A 16,770-nucleotide genomic window follows, 5' to 3' on the forward strand; every position below is an offset into this window, starting at 1 on the left:
AGAGATGGGTATCCCTGAAACATTCTGAACTTTTTCTTTATCTTCACTGAAAAGGAGAGCTTTAGTGAGCTTCCTTTTTTCCTTCCTCTCTGACAATCTGACTATCACTTGGAGTGGCATTGGCCCTCCCAGGCCAGGATTCTGAATTCCATCCTAGTTTTTAAGGTAACTATAAGCCACAACTCTCCCTCTCTAATTAAAAATATTTCTAATATACAGTGCATATTAGGTATGGTCCCTCTGAAGACAGTGGCAAAACGCTCATTCACTGCATTTGGGAACATCATCAGGCCTCAAATCTTGAGTGTCTACGTATACTATGCTGTTGTGGTGTCAGGATGGAAGCCTTGCCCCTGTCTGATGGGCTTGTGAACCCTGTTCCTTCAATGTTGTGTGGCTGAACAACCAAATGAGCTCTATCTTCTGTTTTGAACTGAAGCAGATTTTAATTAGCGGGTGTTAACTGGATGGGTATCACCATGTACTGTGTTTCTGCATGCTCTGAACTTCTGTCTTCAAACAAAGTTTTCATTCCTTTTTATGAAAAAACCTTTTTTTGCTTAACAATTACTAGTTGTCAAGTAAAATTTTATATATTTATACCAGTGCAGGTACCAAATATTATTTTTTACCTACAAGCCACCAAATATATTGGGTGCAATTTAAACCCATTATTTCATCAATATTAATTCTAAAAATAGTGTCTTAACTGTTGGTAAGAGTCTGTGGGGAAGGGGGGAGGAATAGCTTATTGAGTAGCTAAGTATATAAAATAAATTCACTGTTGGAAAAACAATTCTAAAATCTCTTCCTTGAAGCTGTAAACTTCTGTCAGACTTCAGAAAAATATCTGAATAAGACATGCAGCTAATTTCCTCCTGTCCTACTTGTCCTTATAGACACACAGATTTTAGCACCAGAAGGGACCAGTATGACCATCTAGTCTGACCTCCTGTGTAATACAGGCCATAGAATTTCATCCAAGGATTCTTACACAGAGCCAGAAAAATGTGTGGTTGAACTTCTTCTCAGAGATGCCTGCTTCCCCTTGTGGTCCTGCCTGCTGTCTCTTGTAAAGGGTCTCTTTGTATTATTACTATGATAACTTTTAAACTTCTTTAGCAGATGAGGACTAAGGTGGCAGTGTATGTTCACAAGTAGCAGATGTTGCCTCATTTAAGACAGTTTGGCAATATTTGCTTGTTACACATGATCAACTGTCATTGTCTGGTGGTTTATTATTCCAGTTCTAAGAAGTCTTGTTATAACAAAGCAGCCACCCTCTTTACAGCATTGTTTACTTGCTTATCTTCATGTTAAGAAAAGGATTGCATTAAAAAGATATTTGTTTGTTGATCACAAAATTTTCCACTCTGTTTTTTTCTTTTTTCCCCCCACACACATGTGGAATGATGATGTTTGCTTTGCAACAAAGATAGCACTATTGTCATATCTGGAACTGAAAGAGGCCTTTGAACCATGGCCAGAATCAGACCACGATGGAAAAAGATGTAGCTCTAAAACAATACAACTGGCAAATCTCTCTGTAGATTTATAGTGTGATCTTACCATAATATGAGAACGTGCTAACCTCCTGTTGAACTCTGCAAGAGGAAATGACTAATGCAAGGAGATAGTTGATACAATATTTATATTGGACAAAATTTATAAACGATCTTAAGCCAATTCTATAGCACAGGAAGTGGAGTCTTTATTCAGTTTCCTACAGAGATGTTGTTAAACACTTTTTCTTTAATCAAATAATTTAATACATAAATCTTTTGCCAATGCCAGAAAGCTTAATTTTTTAAAACTAAGCGTGTTCTGGGTTTTCTTGGTGACCTGTAAAACTTGAACTCTGAGATGTACGAACTGTGCATATTGACACACAGGCAGTCAACACCATTGATCAGAAATAGTTTGTAATGCACCTGTAAGAACCACCACATGCTCCTGGTAAAGGTCTCAAAAATACTTAAGCAACAGCATTCAAATGCAAGCAGCTAAAGCTAAGCACCTTATTCTCAGTGTAGAGACCTGAATAAAAAAGTGGCTTAATAATCAGAGATACTGAGTATCCACAGCTCCCATGAAGTTTCCTCAGCAAAGGAATCCCATTTCCTTCTTCCACTCCCATTTTAATTCTTTTTCTTCCATGCTGCCCCCTGTGTCTGCAAAGCACCCTCTCCAACCAGGCCCTCGCCCATTTCTGAGTCCAGTCCTTCTTCCACGAGGCCCATCCTCACTAACCCCCATCAGTAAAATGTCTTTTCTGTCCTAGTGAATTGTCAGATGAAAAACAGGGAGGGGGAAAAGATTAAAAAACAAAACCAAACCCCTAGTTCCCCATTTCCTCTGGGTCTCCTAGTGCATCCTTGAGGCAGAATTTTTTATTTTTATATAGTGTCAGCCATATCACCATTTAACTGGCTTCTGTAGCGGTTAGAATACAAGGTAATTTTGCATCATCGAATGTAAATTGGAGGGAGTACATTGCAAACGTTGCATTTTTTCCCTATTCCCTGTCTTCTTTGGAAAGTATTTTTGTTTTCTTCATTCACTGTTGTTTCTCTCCAAACCTTCATCTTTTTGTTCTGTACATATTTTTTTTTCCCTCTGTCCGCAGATGCTGTCTTGGTTTACAATGCAAGTTCTCCTTGCACATTGTTTGACCTCCTTTGCAGAGTTTGCCAGTGTTTCCATTAGCCCACCATACTAATAACTGTCACCTCATTAGACATTTGCCTGCTCAGAAAGGATTATGAATTTGTAACAGTGTAAATATGCTTTGTTTGCAATCTACAAATTAGTCACATCGGGTGACGAAGGCAGTAGCCTAACCCCTCTGTGGCAGGCCTGAGTTTTAATTGTACTTGTATAGAGAGCATAATTATAATACAGGGAGTTGTTAAGATTGGAATTTAATAGAGTAAAATCATTTATTTGTTATTCCTAGGGGGGAGGGATAGCTCAGTGGTTTGAGCATTGGTCTGCTAAACCCAGGGTTGTGAGTTCAATCCTTGAGGAGGCCACTTAGGGATCTGGGGCAAAAATTGGTCCTGCTAGTGAAGGCAGGGGGCTGGACTCAATGACCTTTCAAGGTCCCTTCCAGTTCTAGGAGATTGGTATATCTCCAATTATTACCTTTATATTACCTTTACTTTCCCCCTGTTAAGTGTAAACATCAAAGTTGATTTCCAGGATGAAAACAAAATGCACCAGTGTCATGGTTACGCCAGACCATTAATGATTAGAGTTAGGAAGGGAGATGACTATTTTCCATATAGAATAGTGTGAATACAACCCAGCCAGTATCACCTGTTATTGACCAAGAAGTTGATACTTCATGCAAGGATTATCTTGCTGCCTGCTGTAGATAACTGAACCCATAATCTTTCACCATTTTCTTTCTCTCTCAGGATGAGTCAACGGGAGAAATCACTTTCTATATGAAGGGAGCTGACGTTGTCATGGCTGGCATCGTGCAGTACAATGACTGGCTAGAGGAAGAGGTACAAAGTAGTCTCACTTTCTTAGATGTAGAATATTTACTTCTTCAGGCAGGTGCTGCTTGTTCCATGGCGACACGTGACTAAGCCTCCGACATTACGTTGGTGGAGCAGGCTGAGGTAGCTGTTAAAATGTATGCAGGAAAAAGATTGTTTGGTTTGGCATTTTGGTTGGTTTAATCTGTAGCCAGAGCTACAGACACAGTATTAGTCAATTTTAAAAGGAAGCCAGGTGGTGAATTCAACCCATTTAGTCCAGGATAACTCTGGTAAACAAAATGGACATTGTCCAAGCATAGGGTAGTCACCGGTCCAGGTTTCTTGTTCTTTGTCTGGTAATTCCTGTTTCTCACAAGATTTATCTTGGGTAACTGGGCCTGATTCTGCACTTGGCTTTATTTTAAACTACTGGAAAATCAACAATTGCATTTTGATTTTAAGTCTTTCTGAACCTCCCTGCTTAAACCCATTCCATCGTATTGCTGGCAATGGTGAACAGTCTCCACAATAGCAGATATAAATGGTTCTTTTTCTATTTGACTACATAGGAATATTGTAGTATCTCTTTAAATAGTTTGTGAACAAAAGATACGGTGCTTATTGAAACCATGGGCTTGCATCCCTTCTTACTTTGGTATATATTCAAAGTAACTGAGATCAGTGGAGTAACTGAAGCCAATGGAGTTACTTATGCCAGTTTGACACTGCTGTGAGAGGAGCATCGTTCCCGATCAGTGGTATAGCCTACAAATAGATTTTGAGATCTCCTCTTCCCTGTCATTTATCATGCTGTTTATCTGATGCTATGTATTCAGCTGGGTTGTTTGACTGGAACAATTAATTTGTTAGCATCTCATCTACTGTTACAATCTCTGAATCAGTTAAGTTGCGATGCAGGTGATCGTTTACAATATGACACTTCTTTCCAGTGTGGTAACATGGCTAGGGAAGGCCTGAGGGTTCTTGTTGTAGCGAAGAAGTCCCTGACTGAGGAGCAGTATCAAGACTTTGAAGTAAGTTTGTATTTTTATAATCATGTAAGTGATGCCCACAGAGTTCTGATTATAGCATCTGCTTTCATCTCCCCACTCTTCATGTCATAATCACCATCATGCTGGTCTTTTAATCAGCTGGAGGTGTCTACTGAGTGGTGTGTAAGCAGTCCTACTCCCTAGGCCATTGCTTCTGCCATTTCCACAAGTTCCCATTCTAGAGATTGATTCCACAGGAGTTGCAGCCCAGGAATCCTGCCCCGTAGACTTCTGTTGTTACCATTGTACTTCTGCCAACGTTCAGTGCTGCTTAGCCTTGTTTAAATTTACTGAAAAAGCTTGCGTTGACATTTTGAATCTTCAATTTTGTATCCTGACATTTGCAAAGGAAGAGAGAATCAAAGGAATCCTGTTTACTTTCAGGTGTTTTGGAAATGGGGGCTTCAGTTGCTTGTGTATGGAACTCCAGCAGATTGATTTATCTATTTACTGCAGTCTGGGCTAGATGAGCCAGATTTCAAGATCCACCTCTGAAATAGCACTTGCAAATTTTGTGTATACGGAAGAATTATTTGTGAGCACAGATCTTTGCATAATAAGTGTACAGAATTATAGGATCTCCTAGGAAAGACTTGTTTAGCTTCATTTGTCTTTGCACTGTAGGGTTAACGTTCACCAGTCATTACAGAGGACACCCTTGGGGTGGACTTAGCCTATGGCCTTGAGAGGCCTGAGTTGTGTCGTGTTGCTTAATCCTGTATTCCACAGACACACAAACAGTGAATTACAGTGACTGGGTTTTTGTCTTGTGCTATTCTCAGGCACGCTATGTTCAGGCGAAGCTAAGTGTGCACGATCGCTCGCTGAAGGTAGCCACTGTGATTGAAAGCCTGGAAATGGAGATGGAGCTGCTGTGTCTGACTGGAGTGGAGGATCAGCTGCAAACGGATGTCAGACCCACTCTGGAGACCCTGAGAAATGCTGGCATTAAGGTTTGGCTAACCTAGAAATGGAACGCAGAACCTCAGTCTAACTGACAGTGCAATTGATGATAATGGCCAGAGAGTTGTGGGGAGAGTCTCTGGAATGTAACATTTGGAGTAAATGAGTCTGTCTGATAATAAACCCCCATAAAATTCTGATCTCCATTGATTGTGACTATTGCAATAGGTGAGCAGCAGTGATGAGTGAAATCTTGTTGCTGTAAAATTCTTTTTCCACTGGCTGTAGAATAAGACACTAGCAAAAAAGAAACTCTATTCTTTCTCTCTCAGATAGATAGATAGATATTTAGTCCAGAAATGACTTTATTATCTAATGTTGCTCTGATCTGTTGGTTAATGGAAGTGCAACAGGACATGCAAATAATGACCCCATGCGCTCTAATTCAATGATGTTATCTAATACCTAATATTTTTGTACAGCGCTTTGACTATATAAAGCACTGTAAGTGCTGAGTACTAGCTGAGCACCTTAAAATGTGTCACCCTCGCCCACAACTTTTTAATATATGAAGAAACCAAATATGCAGCCAGAATGGTATCTATGTAAGATAAGTATAAAGAATCAGCCAAGCTAGTCTTGTAAGTGGCTGCATGAAACACACAGTTAAAGTTAGCTTGGCTTGATTTCCTTTCTCTTCTGGCACCCAAATGATGATGTGCAAGTTTTGAGCACTGAGGTTGAAGCGCACGCATATGCATTTTTATGCTGTGATATATAGCCACCAGAGGGAGTCTGAACCAAAAACAGTAATGCACAAGGATTTTTTTTATGCCTTCTGGCTTTATATATCTCCATAACTTGTGCACCTACAGAATTAGCCATACACAGATGGGCAAAGCCAGGAATGATTATGGTTTGACTCTGTCTTTCCCCAAAATCTTGTCAGTCAGGTTCTAGGTTTACAAAATCAGGGGTGATCTGGAACTAGCTCTCAGTTGGAGGTTAAGAGTTGGATAAAAGGTTACCTACAAACCTTGCTTTGTATTGCAGAATCAAAACCAGGCTGTTTTAGATACAGTACCCAGTTTACTTGAACTCCGAAAGTTTAATTTTATTTTATTTGGGGGGGCGGAAAGCGGGTCTCAATAAACAGTTTTAGCTTTGATGCCATCTCTAATAGTAACATAACTTTGCACGTCAGTGAGTAGCTCAAACAAACAGAATACAGTTCCTGTAGTTTCCATAGCAATATTTTGATTTTTATTAGTTAAATCTTGACGGTTTGGTCCAAAAATGTTTGTTTTTGTTTTTAACTTGGCCGAAGTCACTGCCTTGATGCTGAATGGATAGCCCTGTTAGTGACTGCATACATATTGCTGCAATTTACAGTAGATGTTCTGCGGCTCATGTTCTTTGGGATTCTGCATGTCAGTAGAGAATGAAGACTGAAGGCAGTTTTGTAATTCATTCTGGAGCTATCCGTTTTCTTTATTTCTTTATTATACTATCTTGTTAATTACAATAAGTGTCCCACCTGGCTTTTAGCTTAGTAAACTCCTTTTTAGAGAATAAAACAAACAAGTGGATCCTTATTTGATCTGATCGAACAGGGGAAGGCTTGGAGGGAATTAAAAGCACTAGGTAAAGAATAGCCAAAACCCCAAATATTTATAGTGTTGAGGAAATTCCCTTCCAGATTATAGCAAATATCGGTCAGCACTGCTGGTCACAAAACTTTCTAGTGTCTTCGTTTAATGACTGAATTGTTTTCATATACACTGTCTTCATTTTCATATAATTAGGGCAATGGAACAGCTTCCGTACAAGGAGAGATTAAAAAGACTGGGACTGTTAAGCCTGGAAAAGAGACAACTAAGGGGGGGAATGATAGAGGCCTGAAAAGTCATGGTGTGGAGATAGGGGAAATGTTATTTACTCCTTCACACAACGCAAGAACCATGGGTCACACAATGAAACTAATAAGTAGCAGGTTTCAAACAAACATAAGGAAGTACACCTCTACCTTGATATAACTCTGTCCTTGGGAGCCAAAAAATCTTATGGCGTTATAGGTGAAACCACGTTATATCGAACTTGCTTTGATCCGCCCGAGCGCGCAGCCCCTCCCGCCCCTCCCCCCGAAGCATTGCTTTACCGCGTTATATCCGAATGCGTGTTATATCGGGTGGCGTTATAACAGGGTAGAGGTGTACTTCTTCACACAACTCATGGTCAGCCTATGAAACCCATTGCCAGAGGATGTTGTGATGGGTTCAAAAAAGAACAGGATAAGTTCATGGAGGATAGGTCTATCAATGGCTATTAGCCAAGAGGGTCAGAGAGACAACCTCGTGCTGTGGGTGTTCCTAAACCTCTGCCTGCCAGAAGCTGGGACCTGACAGCAGAGGATGAATCACTCAATAAATTGCCCTGTTCTGTTCATTCCCTCTGAAGCAGCTGGCACTGGCCACTGTTGAAAGACAGGATAGTGGGGTAGATGGACCCTATATGGCCATTTTTATGTTTAGTTTGTTCCACACAGACATGGGTGGTGAGCTAACTGCATCTATATTTCAGGCAGGGCCATGCAGGATCTGTTTGCAGCTGGGACTAAAGATTTCTGTATAAAACTTGCTGAGGATGGGGATACATTCAAATGTCTGCCTCTTCAATTTATGTTTTATCAGTGAAGTCTTGAAATAAAAGATGAAAAAATGTGCAGATTTCATAACCCCCTATATGCTGAAGCATTTTTCAAACCCCTTAATTCCTCTGAGTAGGGGAATTCCCTGCCCTTTTAAAATTGGATTCTGTTATAGAGGAATTTGTTGAACACCACATGTGTTCTGTTGTAAATATGGTCTATTTACATGCATGCCTAAAGGCCCAGAGTTCCTAGAAGTTCCCTGCAAACATAGTGTTTGTTAGGTTTTGTGTTAATTTGGGAATATAAAAATATTTTTAATTTCAGGTGTGGATGCTGACAGGGGATAAGCTAGAAACAGCTACTTGTACAGCGAAGAATGCTCATTTGGTAACCAGAACCCAGGACATTCATATATTCAGATTGGTGAGTAAAGTACACTTATTCCCTGTGGGTGAAATTCACCCTTCTCTGACTTGTTCGAGGAACTAAGTTGGGGATGAGAAGGGATAGACTACCCCAATCTGCAAGCAGGCATTACTTCCATGGTGCTTTCTCCAGCCTGTGGTCTGGAATAATGGCTACTGCTCTGCACCCCCTTCAAGGGTGGTTCTTGGCCAGTGATTTAGCGTAAGCAGAATACACACCTACCCCAGTTCTCCCCTTGAGTCTGATCCTGCACCTACTGAAGTCAGTGGCAAAGCTCCCATTGACTTCAGTAGTGCTGGATTGACCCTCTGTGCTGATCTGTTTGGAACTAGCATGGAGCCCACCCCTGCGGCATACAAGAGTAAAGTGTCTTCCTCCCTTCCCCGCAAGGCTGTTCTGCCATACTGCCATGGTGGTTTGGCATCATGGAGGGCCTTGAGTGGGCACTATGCCAATAAATAACTTCACTCCTGTGAGCAGAGAGAATAGTGAAATTGGGCAAGTCACTGATGATACTTGAGCTGTACAGTTTTTGAGGTTCCAGGAGGACAGTATAATAACTATGTAGTTTCTCCTCATGGTTCCAAAAATACACAGCGTTAATGGCATCCCTTAGTCAGCCCCTAGACTGTTGCCTCACAACATGACCATTGTAGGAGTCATGTAACCCAAAAACCAGCCCACACCTTGGACCATTTATTTCAGCCTCCATGAGCAAAGGCCCTTGTGTAACTGCTGCTAATTTCTGGAGACACTAATAAGAAATCTAGGGTTGGTTTTCCAAAGTCTCAGCAAAAAATGATATGATGCATATTTCATAAGATGATTGGTGAATTTCTGTTCTTTCAAATACAGTTTTGGGCCCAAATCTTCAAAATTCTTGTGCATATTCAAACCCCACTCCCTGACAAGGGCCTGAGAGTTGAGGTTTACACACACAAAGAGGGCAATGGGGATGGGGATGTAAACGCCAGTTTACACACACAAATGAAACTTGAATATGTGGACCTTAATTTCACCCTGTTTTTTGGTTCTGTTTTTAGTAAGAAGTATGTTTTTGATAACCTGATTGATTTGGCAATGTCCTGGAGTATGTGTTCGGGATTGTATTAATTAATGTTGTTCTCGCCAATCACATACTTTCTCAGCTGCTGTGCTCATTTCCAGGTGACTAACCGTGGAGAAGCTCATTTGGAGCTGAATGCATTCCGTCGGAAACATGACTGTGCGCTTGTGATTTCTGGTGACTCGCTGGAGGTAAACTTCAAATTCTTATGACAGCTGTATAGGAGTCCCAAGGGTAATATGTGTGATTTGGTTTAGGGAAATATATGCAGTATAATCATCTTTGAAACTTCCTTCTCCTGTAAAACAGGTGTGTCTGAAATATTATGAGTACGAGTTTATGGAGTTGGCTTGCCAGTGTCCAGCCGTGGTATGCTGCCGATGTGCCCCCACACAGAAGGCCCAGATTGTGCGCTTGCTCCAGGAAAGAACTGGCAAACTGACCTGCGCTGTAGGTGAGGAATGCATCAGCTATCCATCTCAGTCTCATTTTTATATTCACTTTTCTTTGAATTAATTTTTGACACATTGAAGAGAAATGGATTCAACTCTTCTCAAACAGGAGGGAAAAACATACAAGTCTGCTTCCCTTTAGTTAAAAGTTAATAGATCATTTTTAGTATTAATTTCTTTTGGAGTATACGGTACACTATTTTCTTTTCCCAATTTAAGTGCTCAGCAAAGAAAAAACCAGGGCCTTTGTCCTCTTGCTCTGTATTGCATAAAGAAGCCTGAAAGATTATTTTTATTGTTATTTAATTCTGCTTTTTTTTATATATATACTAGAAATTAAGGTCAAACCTATAAAATTTTTCACTTAAGAAACATGGCTGAAAAATAATGAGTGGAACAGATATGCAGATATTCAAATGAGTTTAAAAAAAAAGTAGGATTTTTTTGCTTTTAAGATAATACAAAATTGTTACTCTTTGGGATTTCTCTTAGAAAAGTGCTGGTCTTATAAACAGAACAAAGCAAATAGTGAAACTTTTTTGTGACCTATTCAGAAAAATAAATAACATTTTAAATCACTGTATTCACAAACCCATTATCCATTTTGTTTATGAACATTCGTGCAAATGTAAGTCTGTATGTGCAAATGTTCACAAATATAAATGTTATCCAGATCTGAAATAATTTGTTTACACAATGCATAATTTAACTTGTGGAGCTCATTAACACAATATATCATTGAGGCCAAGAACTAAACAGGATTCAGGAAAGGATCAGAGGTTAATATGGATGAGACTGTCCAGTTACATTAGATATTAATTTAAAAAAACTAGGACCTCCCATTAAACCAAGCACTTTAAGTTCATAAGTATTATGAAGTCAGTTGGTCTGCTCATGTGCTTAAAACTAAGCATGTATTTAAAGTGCAGTGCTGAATTAGTCATATAGAAAATATAAACCCATATGCTTTAGGGCATAAACCAGCCACTAACTGTTGAAGTTAGGAAGAAATTTCCTTTATTATTATGTAAGACTAGTGTGACCTGGTATCCGTTTTCGAACTAAGCAGTCTTCTTTATTTCCACTTCCGTCATGAAATGATTCTGTGACATCAGTGGTAACAAGAAATAACAAATAAAATGAAAGTGTTTTGTGGAATAACCTATAAACTGAAACTGGGCATATTCATGAATTTTTTGGTGGGAGGAGGGCAGAAAAACTTCACAAATATTGAGGTTGGGTTTTGCAACCCAAGAGTGCACATTTCATCTGGAAAAATTGCTCATTGTGAAGCTAGAGAGACAAGGTGTGTGAGGTAATATCTTTTTCTGGACCAATAAAAGATATTACTTCAGTGACCTTTCTCTCTCTGTCATATCCTGGGACGAACACGGCTGCAACAACACTCATTCTGAAGCTCTAATTCTGAGCCAAGCTGCTAACTTCTTCCATATTCTGGATGAAATTTCATGGCCTGTGTTATACAGGAGGTCAGATTAAATGATCTAGTGGTCCATTCTGGCCTTAAGATCCTACAAATCAATGAAAAATTGTGCAAGACATTTGAACACCCAATTCCTATTTAAAATGTAGGGCATGTACTCCTCCTAGCTTGCTTTCAACATGCCGACTCTAATGATTTTATTCTAATTCCCCATGGGCTAACATCCCTTCTGACTGTAAAGTTTATCAATTTATTTATTCAGCTACATTCAGTAGCTATAGTAAGCGGCTCTCTTACCATATTCCCTGCCCTTTCTCTGTGCTCTAACATGCAGGTGATGGAGGGAATGATGTCAGCATGATTCAGGAGGCTGACTGCGGTGTTGGGGTTGAAGGAAAGGTGAGATTATGAAGCACATGTCATATTTGATACAACTTGTCATATAAATGCAGAGGCTGGTTTCCAAGTGCCCCTTTTATTGAATCCTTATTGATTCATGTCATAGAAAGAGCAGCTGCCTTGAGAAGAAAAGATATCGGGCCAAAAACACTGGCCCTTTTCAGGCTAGGATGAAAAATAGTTTGGTAAACTGGGCAATCATTTAGCAAAACTCATGCTGATATTTACTAGAGCAGGGGTTGGCAATCTTTCAGAAGTGCTGTGCCGAGTCTTCATTTATTCACTCTAATTTAAGGTTTTCACATGCCAGACGTTTTTAGAAGGTCTCTTTCTATAAGTCTATAATATATAACTAAACTATTCTTGTATGTAAAGTAAATAAGGTTTTAAAAGTGTTTAAGAAGCTTCATTTAAAATTAACTTAAAATGCAGAGCCCCCCGGACCGGTCGACAGGACCCAGGCAGTGTGAGTACCACTGAAAATCAGCTCATGTGCTGCCTTCGGCACGCGTGCCATAGGTTGCCTACCCCGTACTAGAGGATTCCACATAGTCAGACCAGGCTACTTCATTCTTGCTTCATCGCTATACATAGAAGCTCAAAACACCTGAGTTGTAGCTGGCCCTATAATATATTCATTAGAACTGTTTTGTATTAATTTGGAAAATGGTGACATTGGATCAGGAGTCCCACCACTTATTGTACAGAACTCCTACATATCGTGGAAGAAGAGGAATGCATTTGCAAACAGTATAAAGGCTGTGCATGAAATGGGCCAAAAAATAAAATCAAAGCTTTTTGAAAGCAACCTTGTGAGCCTAAAAGGTTGTGTTATAACTCATTTGCTGGCCCAGTAAACGGTGATATCCTATTATCTCTCACAGCCACTGCAATACACTTCTCATCCAGACATTTTCATTGGAGTACTTGTGGTACTGACAGTGGGTATGTTCCCAATATAGCATCTGGTAACGTATGTGATGTTAGTGCCACGCTAACGTGCGTGCTGTGAACCCTAATTCACACACCTTCCTTCTGGGTTTGAAACCAAATCGGAATTGTCCTTGAATGGTCTTTTCATTTGTTGTTTGAGTGTTGGGGGCGGGAGGTACAGGGAATGGGGGAGGCAGCTGGGGGCTGAGGGAGGGAATAGAGATGCTAAGATAATGGTTTTTCCTCATCCAGTGCTGTTAAAATAAATATACTGGGGGGCGGGGACGGGACAGAGTTGGTATTTTTACTGTCAATACTATTTAGGCATGTATTGACATTAATGGTGTTTCTTAATCCTATGTAATCTTGTGACCTCATGGTCTTTGATTTATTGACCTACATAGGAAGGAAAACAAGCGTCCCTTGCAGCAGATTTCTCTATCACTCAGTTTAAACATCTGGGCCGGTTACTGATGGTGCATGGAAGGAACAGCTACAAAAGATCTGCAGCACTCAGCCAGTTTGTGATCCACAGAAGCTTGTGTATCAGTACGATGCAGGTAAATGGAGTGAATGGACTGTTCCATCTTCGGGGGGGGGGTGTCAGAGAGAGTGAGTGAGACTGGGGGGAGGAATGTGAAAAGTTCAAAACTCAAGCTTTTCCTTTCACATTTGGCACAGCCCCTGGCTCTCTTTGGAACTTTAGTGGGTTTGATCTTGAAAAGAAGGTACCCTTTTTTTGCATGAGAAGAGGCTCACCTCCATGTAAAGATGTTTCCATTTTTGAACAGTCAGCAATTTTTTTTTTCAAAATATTATTTTAAATTTCTTTTGGGCACAAAACAGTTTGCATCAAAAACATGTGAGCTTTGGGATTTCACATGTGTGAATGTGACAACAGCCATTCCATGGCAATGTTATAAAATATTGTATTTCTTCAGTATGAAATGGCTCCTAAAGCCTCTCTTCAGCAAGTTACTTAAGAGTGTATAACTTTAAGCACGTGAGGAGCCCCACTGAACTTGATGGAACATCTCGTGTGCCTAAAGTTAGGTACCTTGCTGAATCAGTTCAGTCCTGTGTAGTACTGAGCGCTTTAGGGAGGTGCTGAACTCATTAGGAGTTGAGGCATGTATTACCCACATTAAGTGCTCAGCATCTTGCTAGACTGAGCCGAAAGGGCTTGACTTCCATTGACTTCAGTGGGAAAAAGAGTTGGGTCCTCAATGACAAAATATGTTTTCTGTTCACAGAATTTCAGGCATTTTTCATCATGTTTGCACAACTTCAGTATTGAGCAAGCAAGATTGATACATATTTGTCAGTTGATTAAAAACAACAGGTTGTGTTAGACTGAGAGAAATTTAAAGAAACATATGAGTTCATGAGCAGAATTCTATCCTCAGCTGTGAGTGCAAGATGCTTGGACATATTTGGTGACAGCGGTTACTGTTTGTAAGTTTTTCTTTCAAGCCATAATATTGCTGACAAATACATCTCATTTAAACAAACGCTTTTCAGTAAAATATGGGATCATTCCTGGTTTTGAGAATGCAGGTACAATCCCCATTCTGAGATCAAAAGTCCATGCTGGAGTTTGCCTCTATCCTTTGTCTCCATCACTAAGTGCTAACACGTTTTACATTGTGAAAACATTCCTTCTAATTCCAGAGGGTTAGCTACACATATCTAAACACCTGTCCTTTAGGACATCTGGATGAAAATAGCAGGCTTTAGATGGAACACTCCAACCTCTCTCTTTGTGAGATTATATAAAGAGAAGTTTACCAAAGGGGTTCAGTTCTCCACCGTTTGCTGTTAAACATTCTCCTTCATCTCAGTTTGTGCAGGAGTCAAGGGAATGGATATTACAGTCTCTTGTCTTCATCTCAAGAATGTTGAATCTACTGCAAATACTTTTCAGTTTGGATAAAGAAGGATTTATCAAATATAACGTACACTGCAGCTTTTGAAGCCTGACAGTCCTTTTCTTTTCTTTGCTAGGCTGTCTTCTCATCGGTGTTTTACTTTGCGTCAGTTCCTCTCTATCAGGGCTTCCTCATTATTGGGTAAGAGTAAAACTGTTCAGAAAAAAATGTGAAAACCATGTGCAAAGTGAATAGATTCCTGTCTGAAAAGTGATACATGTGAAAGTTTATCAGAGGTATGCAAGTCTCCTTAGTACGTGTACTGGTAAGTACTCAGTAGTGCTCTGTATTGATGCCTACTGCAAATGCCACATCAGAAATTGGAGAGAGAGTCTCATCCCTGTTCCAGCCCCTGTAGGCTATGGTAAAAGGCTGGGTAGAGTAAAGGGGCTCTAAAAGCCCTGGATCTGGCCAAGGAAGAATTCCCCTGGTTCAGGAACTGAGGAGCAGGCTGTCTTCTAGTGATGTCTTTGAGAGCCGCGACACAGGGGTGTGGCAAGGGTGAGGCTGCAGCATGTAGTGCTGTGGAGATTCTGGGCCGCAGTACTACCCATAGGAAGCTAGGCACAGGCTCTGTCACAGACATAGCCTGCTGGGGGACCCTTTTATCCCCCTCTGAGCATAAAGGTGGCTTAAAGTCACCTTAATCCTCCTCCTCCCTCTGGGCTTTGAGAGGCACAGCCCCAGATCTCACCCATACTACCTAAATTGCTATGCCAATGTCATTGTGCCTGCATAATATACATTTGCTCTTGCTTTCAGATACGTGTTTAAAAAAAAAGAAAAAAAAAACAGCCCAACCCTCTGAACTGAATTACATAGTCAAATCCAGCACCGAAATAGTTCCATCTCTAAAAGGAGTAAAAACTCTATTGGAAAATGTGTAACATTGGTTACAATACCTGCAGCTTCCATTTAGGAATGATTCTATTCATAAATTTAAAGTAGTAAATGTTGCAATTTTTTTGCTGTGCATAAAGTACTGTGTTCCATTTGTGAGTTTATTATGTGACTATTATTGAGATGCAGGGAGCATCATATATTTCCTTTTTGAAGACTTGTGTATTCATTTTTATGGTTTAAACAATATGTGCTCCATTGATGTCTCCTGTATTGTTCTGCTCAGGTATTCCACAATCTATACAATGTTTCCAGTCTTCTCTCTGGTCTTAGACAAGGATGTCAAATCTGAGGTCGCCATGTTGTATCCAGAACTCTACAAAGATCTTCTTAAGGTCCAGTAGATCTTATTCTGTTTCTCTTCCATCTGCTCTATATATCATCTTTGGCTTGATTTGGAACTGGCTTTCAGAGAGACAAACGAAACACAATATCCATAGACATGGTACTTTATCGTATGACTCTAAAAGTACAGTTGTCGTCAAGAGGCAAAATTCTATTTACAATTTTAACTTATTTTTATTTTCTCACACCTTGTTATGTTTGTTAACAGTTAGCTGCTTACTAGAACAGGCCAGAAAATAGAATTTCCATCCTGTGGGAAATTCTGAATGTTTGAAATTTTGTTTCTTTTCAAATCGGAATGAAATATCAGACCTCAGAATTTCCCACAAAAAAGGAATATTCTGAATTTAGAACATGAAACCTCCATCACTTGTCCTCAGTCTCTGTGTCCCCCCCGCAGCTCTCATCATGGCTTCTCACTTCCACCAGTGGTGGGTCCTGATGACATGAAGATGGGATGGAGCAGGCACTGACCCACCACCATGCTGAAGCTGTGGGAAGGGGAGAAAGTGACGGACCCAGCATTGTGCTGTGGGTACAGAATGACATGAACTTTAGGAGGAAAACCCACCACCCCCTCCTTTCATAGGATCATAGAATATCAGGGTTGAAAGGGACCTCAAGAGGTCATCTAGTCTAACCCTCTGCTCAAAGCAGGACCAATCCCCAGATAGATGTTTGCCCCAGATCCCTAAATGGCCCCCTCAAGAATTGAACTCACAACCCTGGATTTAGCAGGCCAATGCTCAAACCACTGAGATATTCTCCCCCCTATTCTGTTGAA

The 16,770-nt window shown here is 40.2% G+C and overlaps 1 protein-coding gene across 3 annotated transcripts in view; it reads left to right on the plus strand.

Moving 5' to 3' along the window:
• The window catches only part of ATP9A (ATPase phospholipid transporting 9A (putative)), a 121,223-nt gene that overhangs the window by 89,876 nt on the left and 14,577 nt on the right, over positions 1-16,770 (plus strand). For all 3 annotated transcript variants that reach the window (XM_044985598.1, XM_044985595.1, XM_044985597.1), the window contains exons 16-25: positions 3,420-3,512; positions 4,439-4,522; positions 5,323-5,493; positions 8,418-8,516; positions 9,687-9,776; positions 9,895-10,039; positions 11,816-11,880; positions 13,218-13,373; positions 14,818-14,882; positions 15,868-15,976. In XM_044985598.1, the coding sequence (XP_044841533.1) occupies positions 3,420-3,512; positions 4,439-4,522; positions 5,323-5,493; positions 8,418-8,516; positions 9,687-9,776; positions 9,895-10,039; positions 11,816-11,880; positions 13,218-13,373; positions 14,818-14,882; positions 15,868-15,976 (1,077 nt within the window). The remainder of the gene's footprint in view (positions 1-3,419; positions 3,513-4,438; positions 4,523-5,322; positions 5,494-8,417; positions 8,517-9,686; positions 9,777-9,894; positions 10,040-11,815; positions 11,881-13,217; positions 13,374-14,817; positions 14,883-15,867; positions 15,977-16,770) is intronic.

Source organism: Mauremys mutica, chromosome 13 (genome assembly GCF_020497125.1).
Source record: "Mauremys mutica isolate MM-2020 ecotype Southern chromosome 13, ASM2049712v1, whole genome shotgun sequence".
Classification (NCBI taxonomy): domain Eukaryota; kingdom Metazoa; phylum Chordata; order Testudines; family Geoemydidae; genus Mauremys; species Mauremys mutica.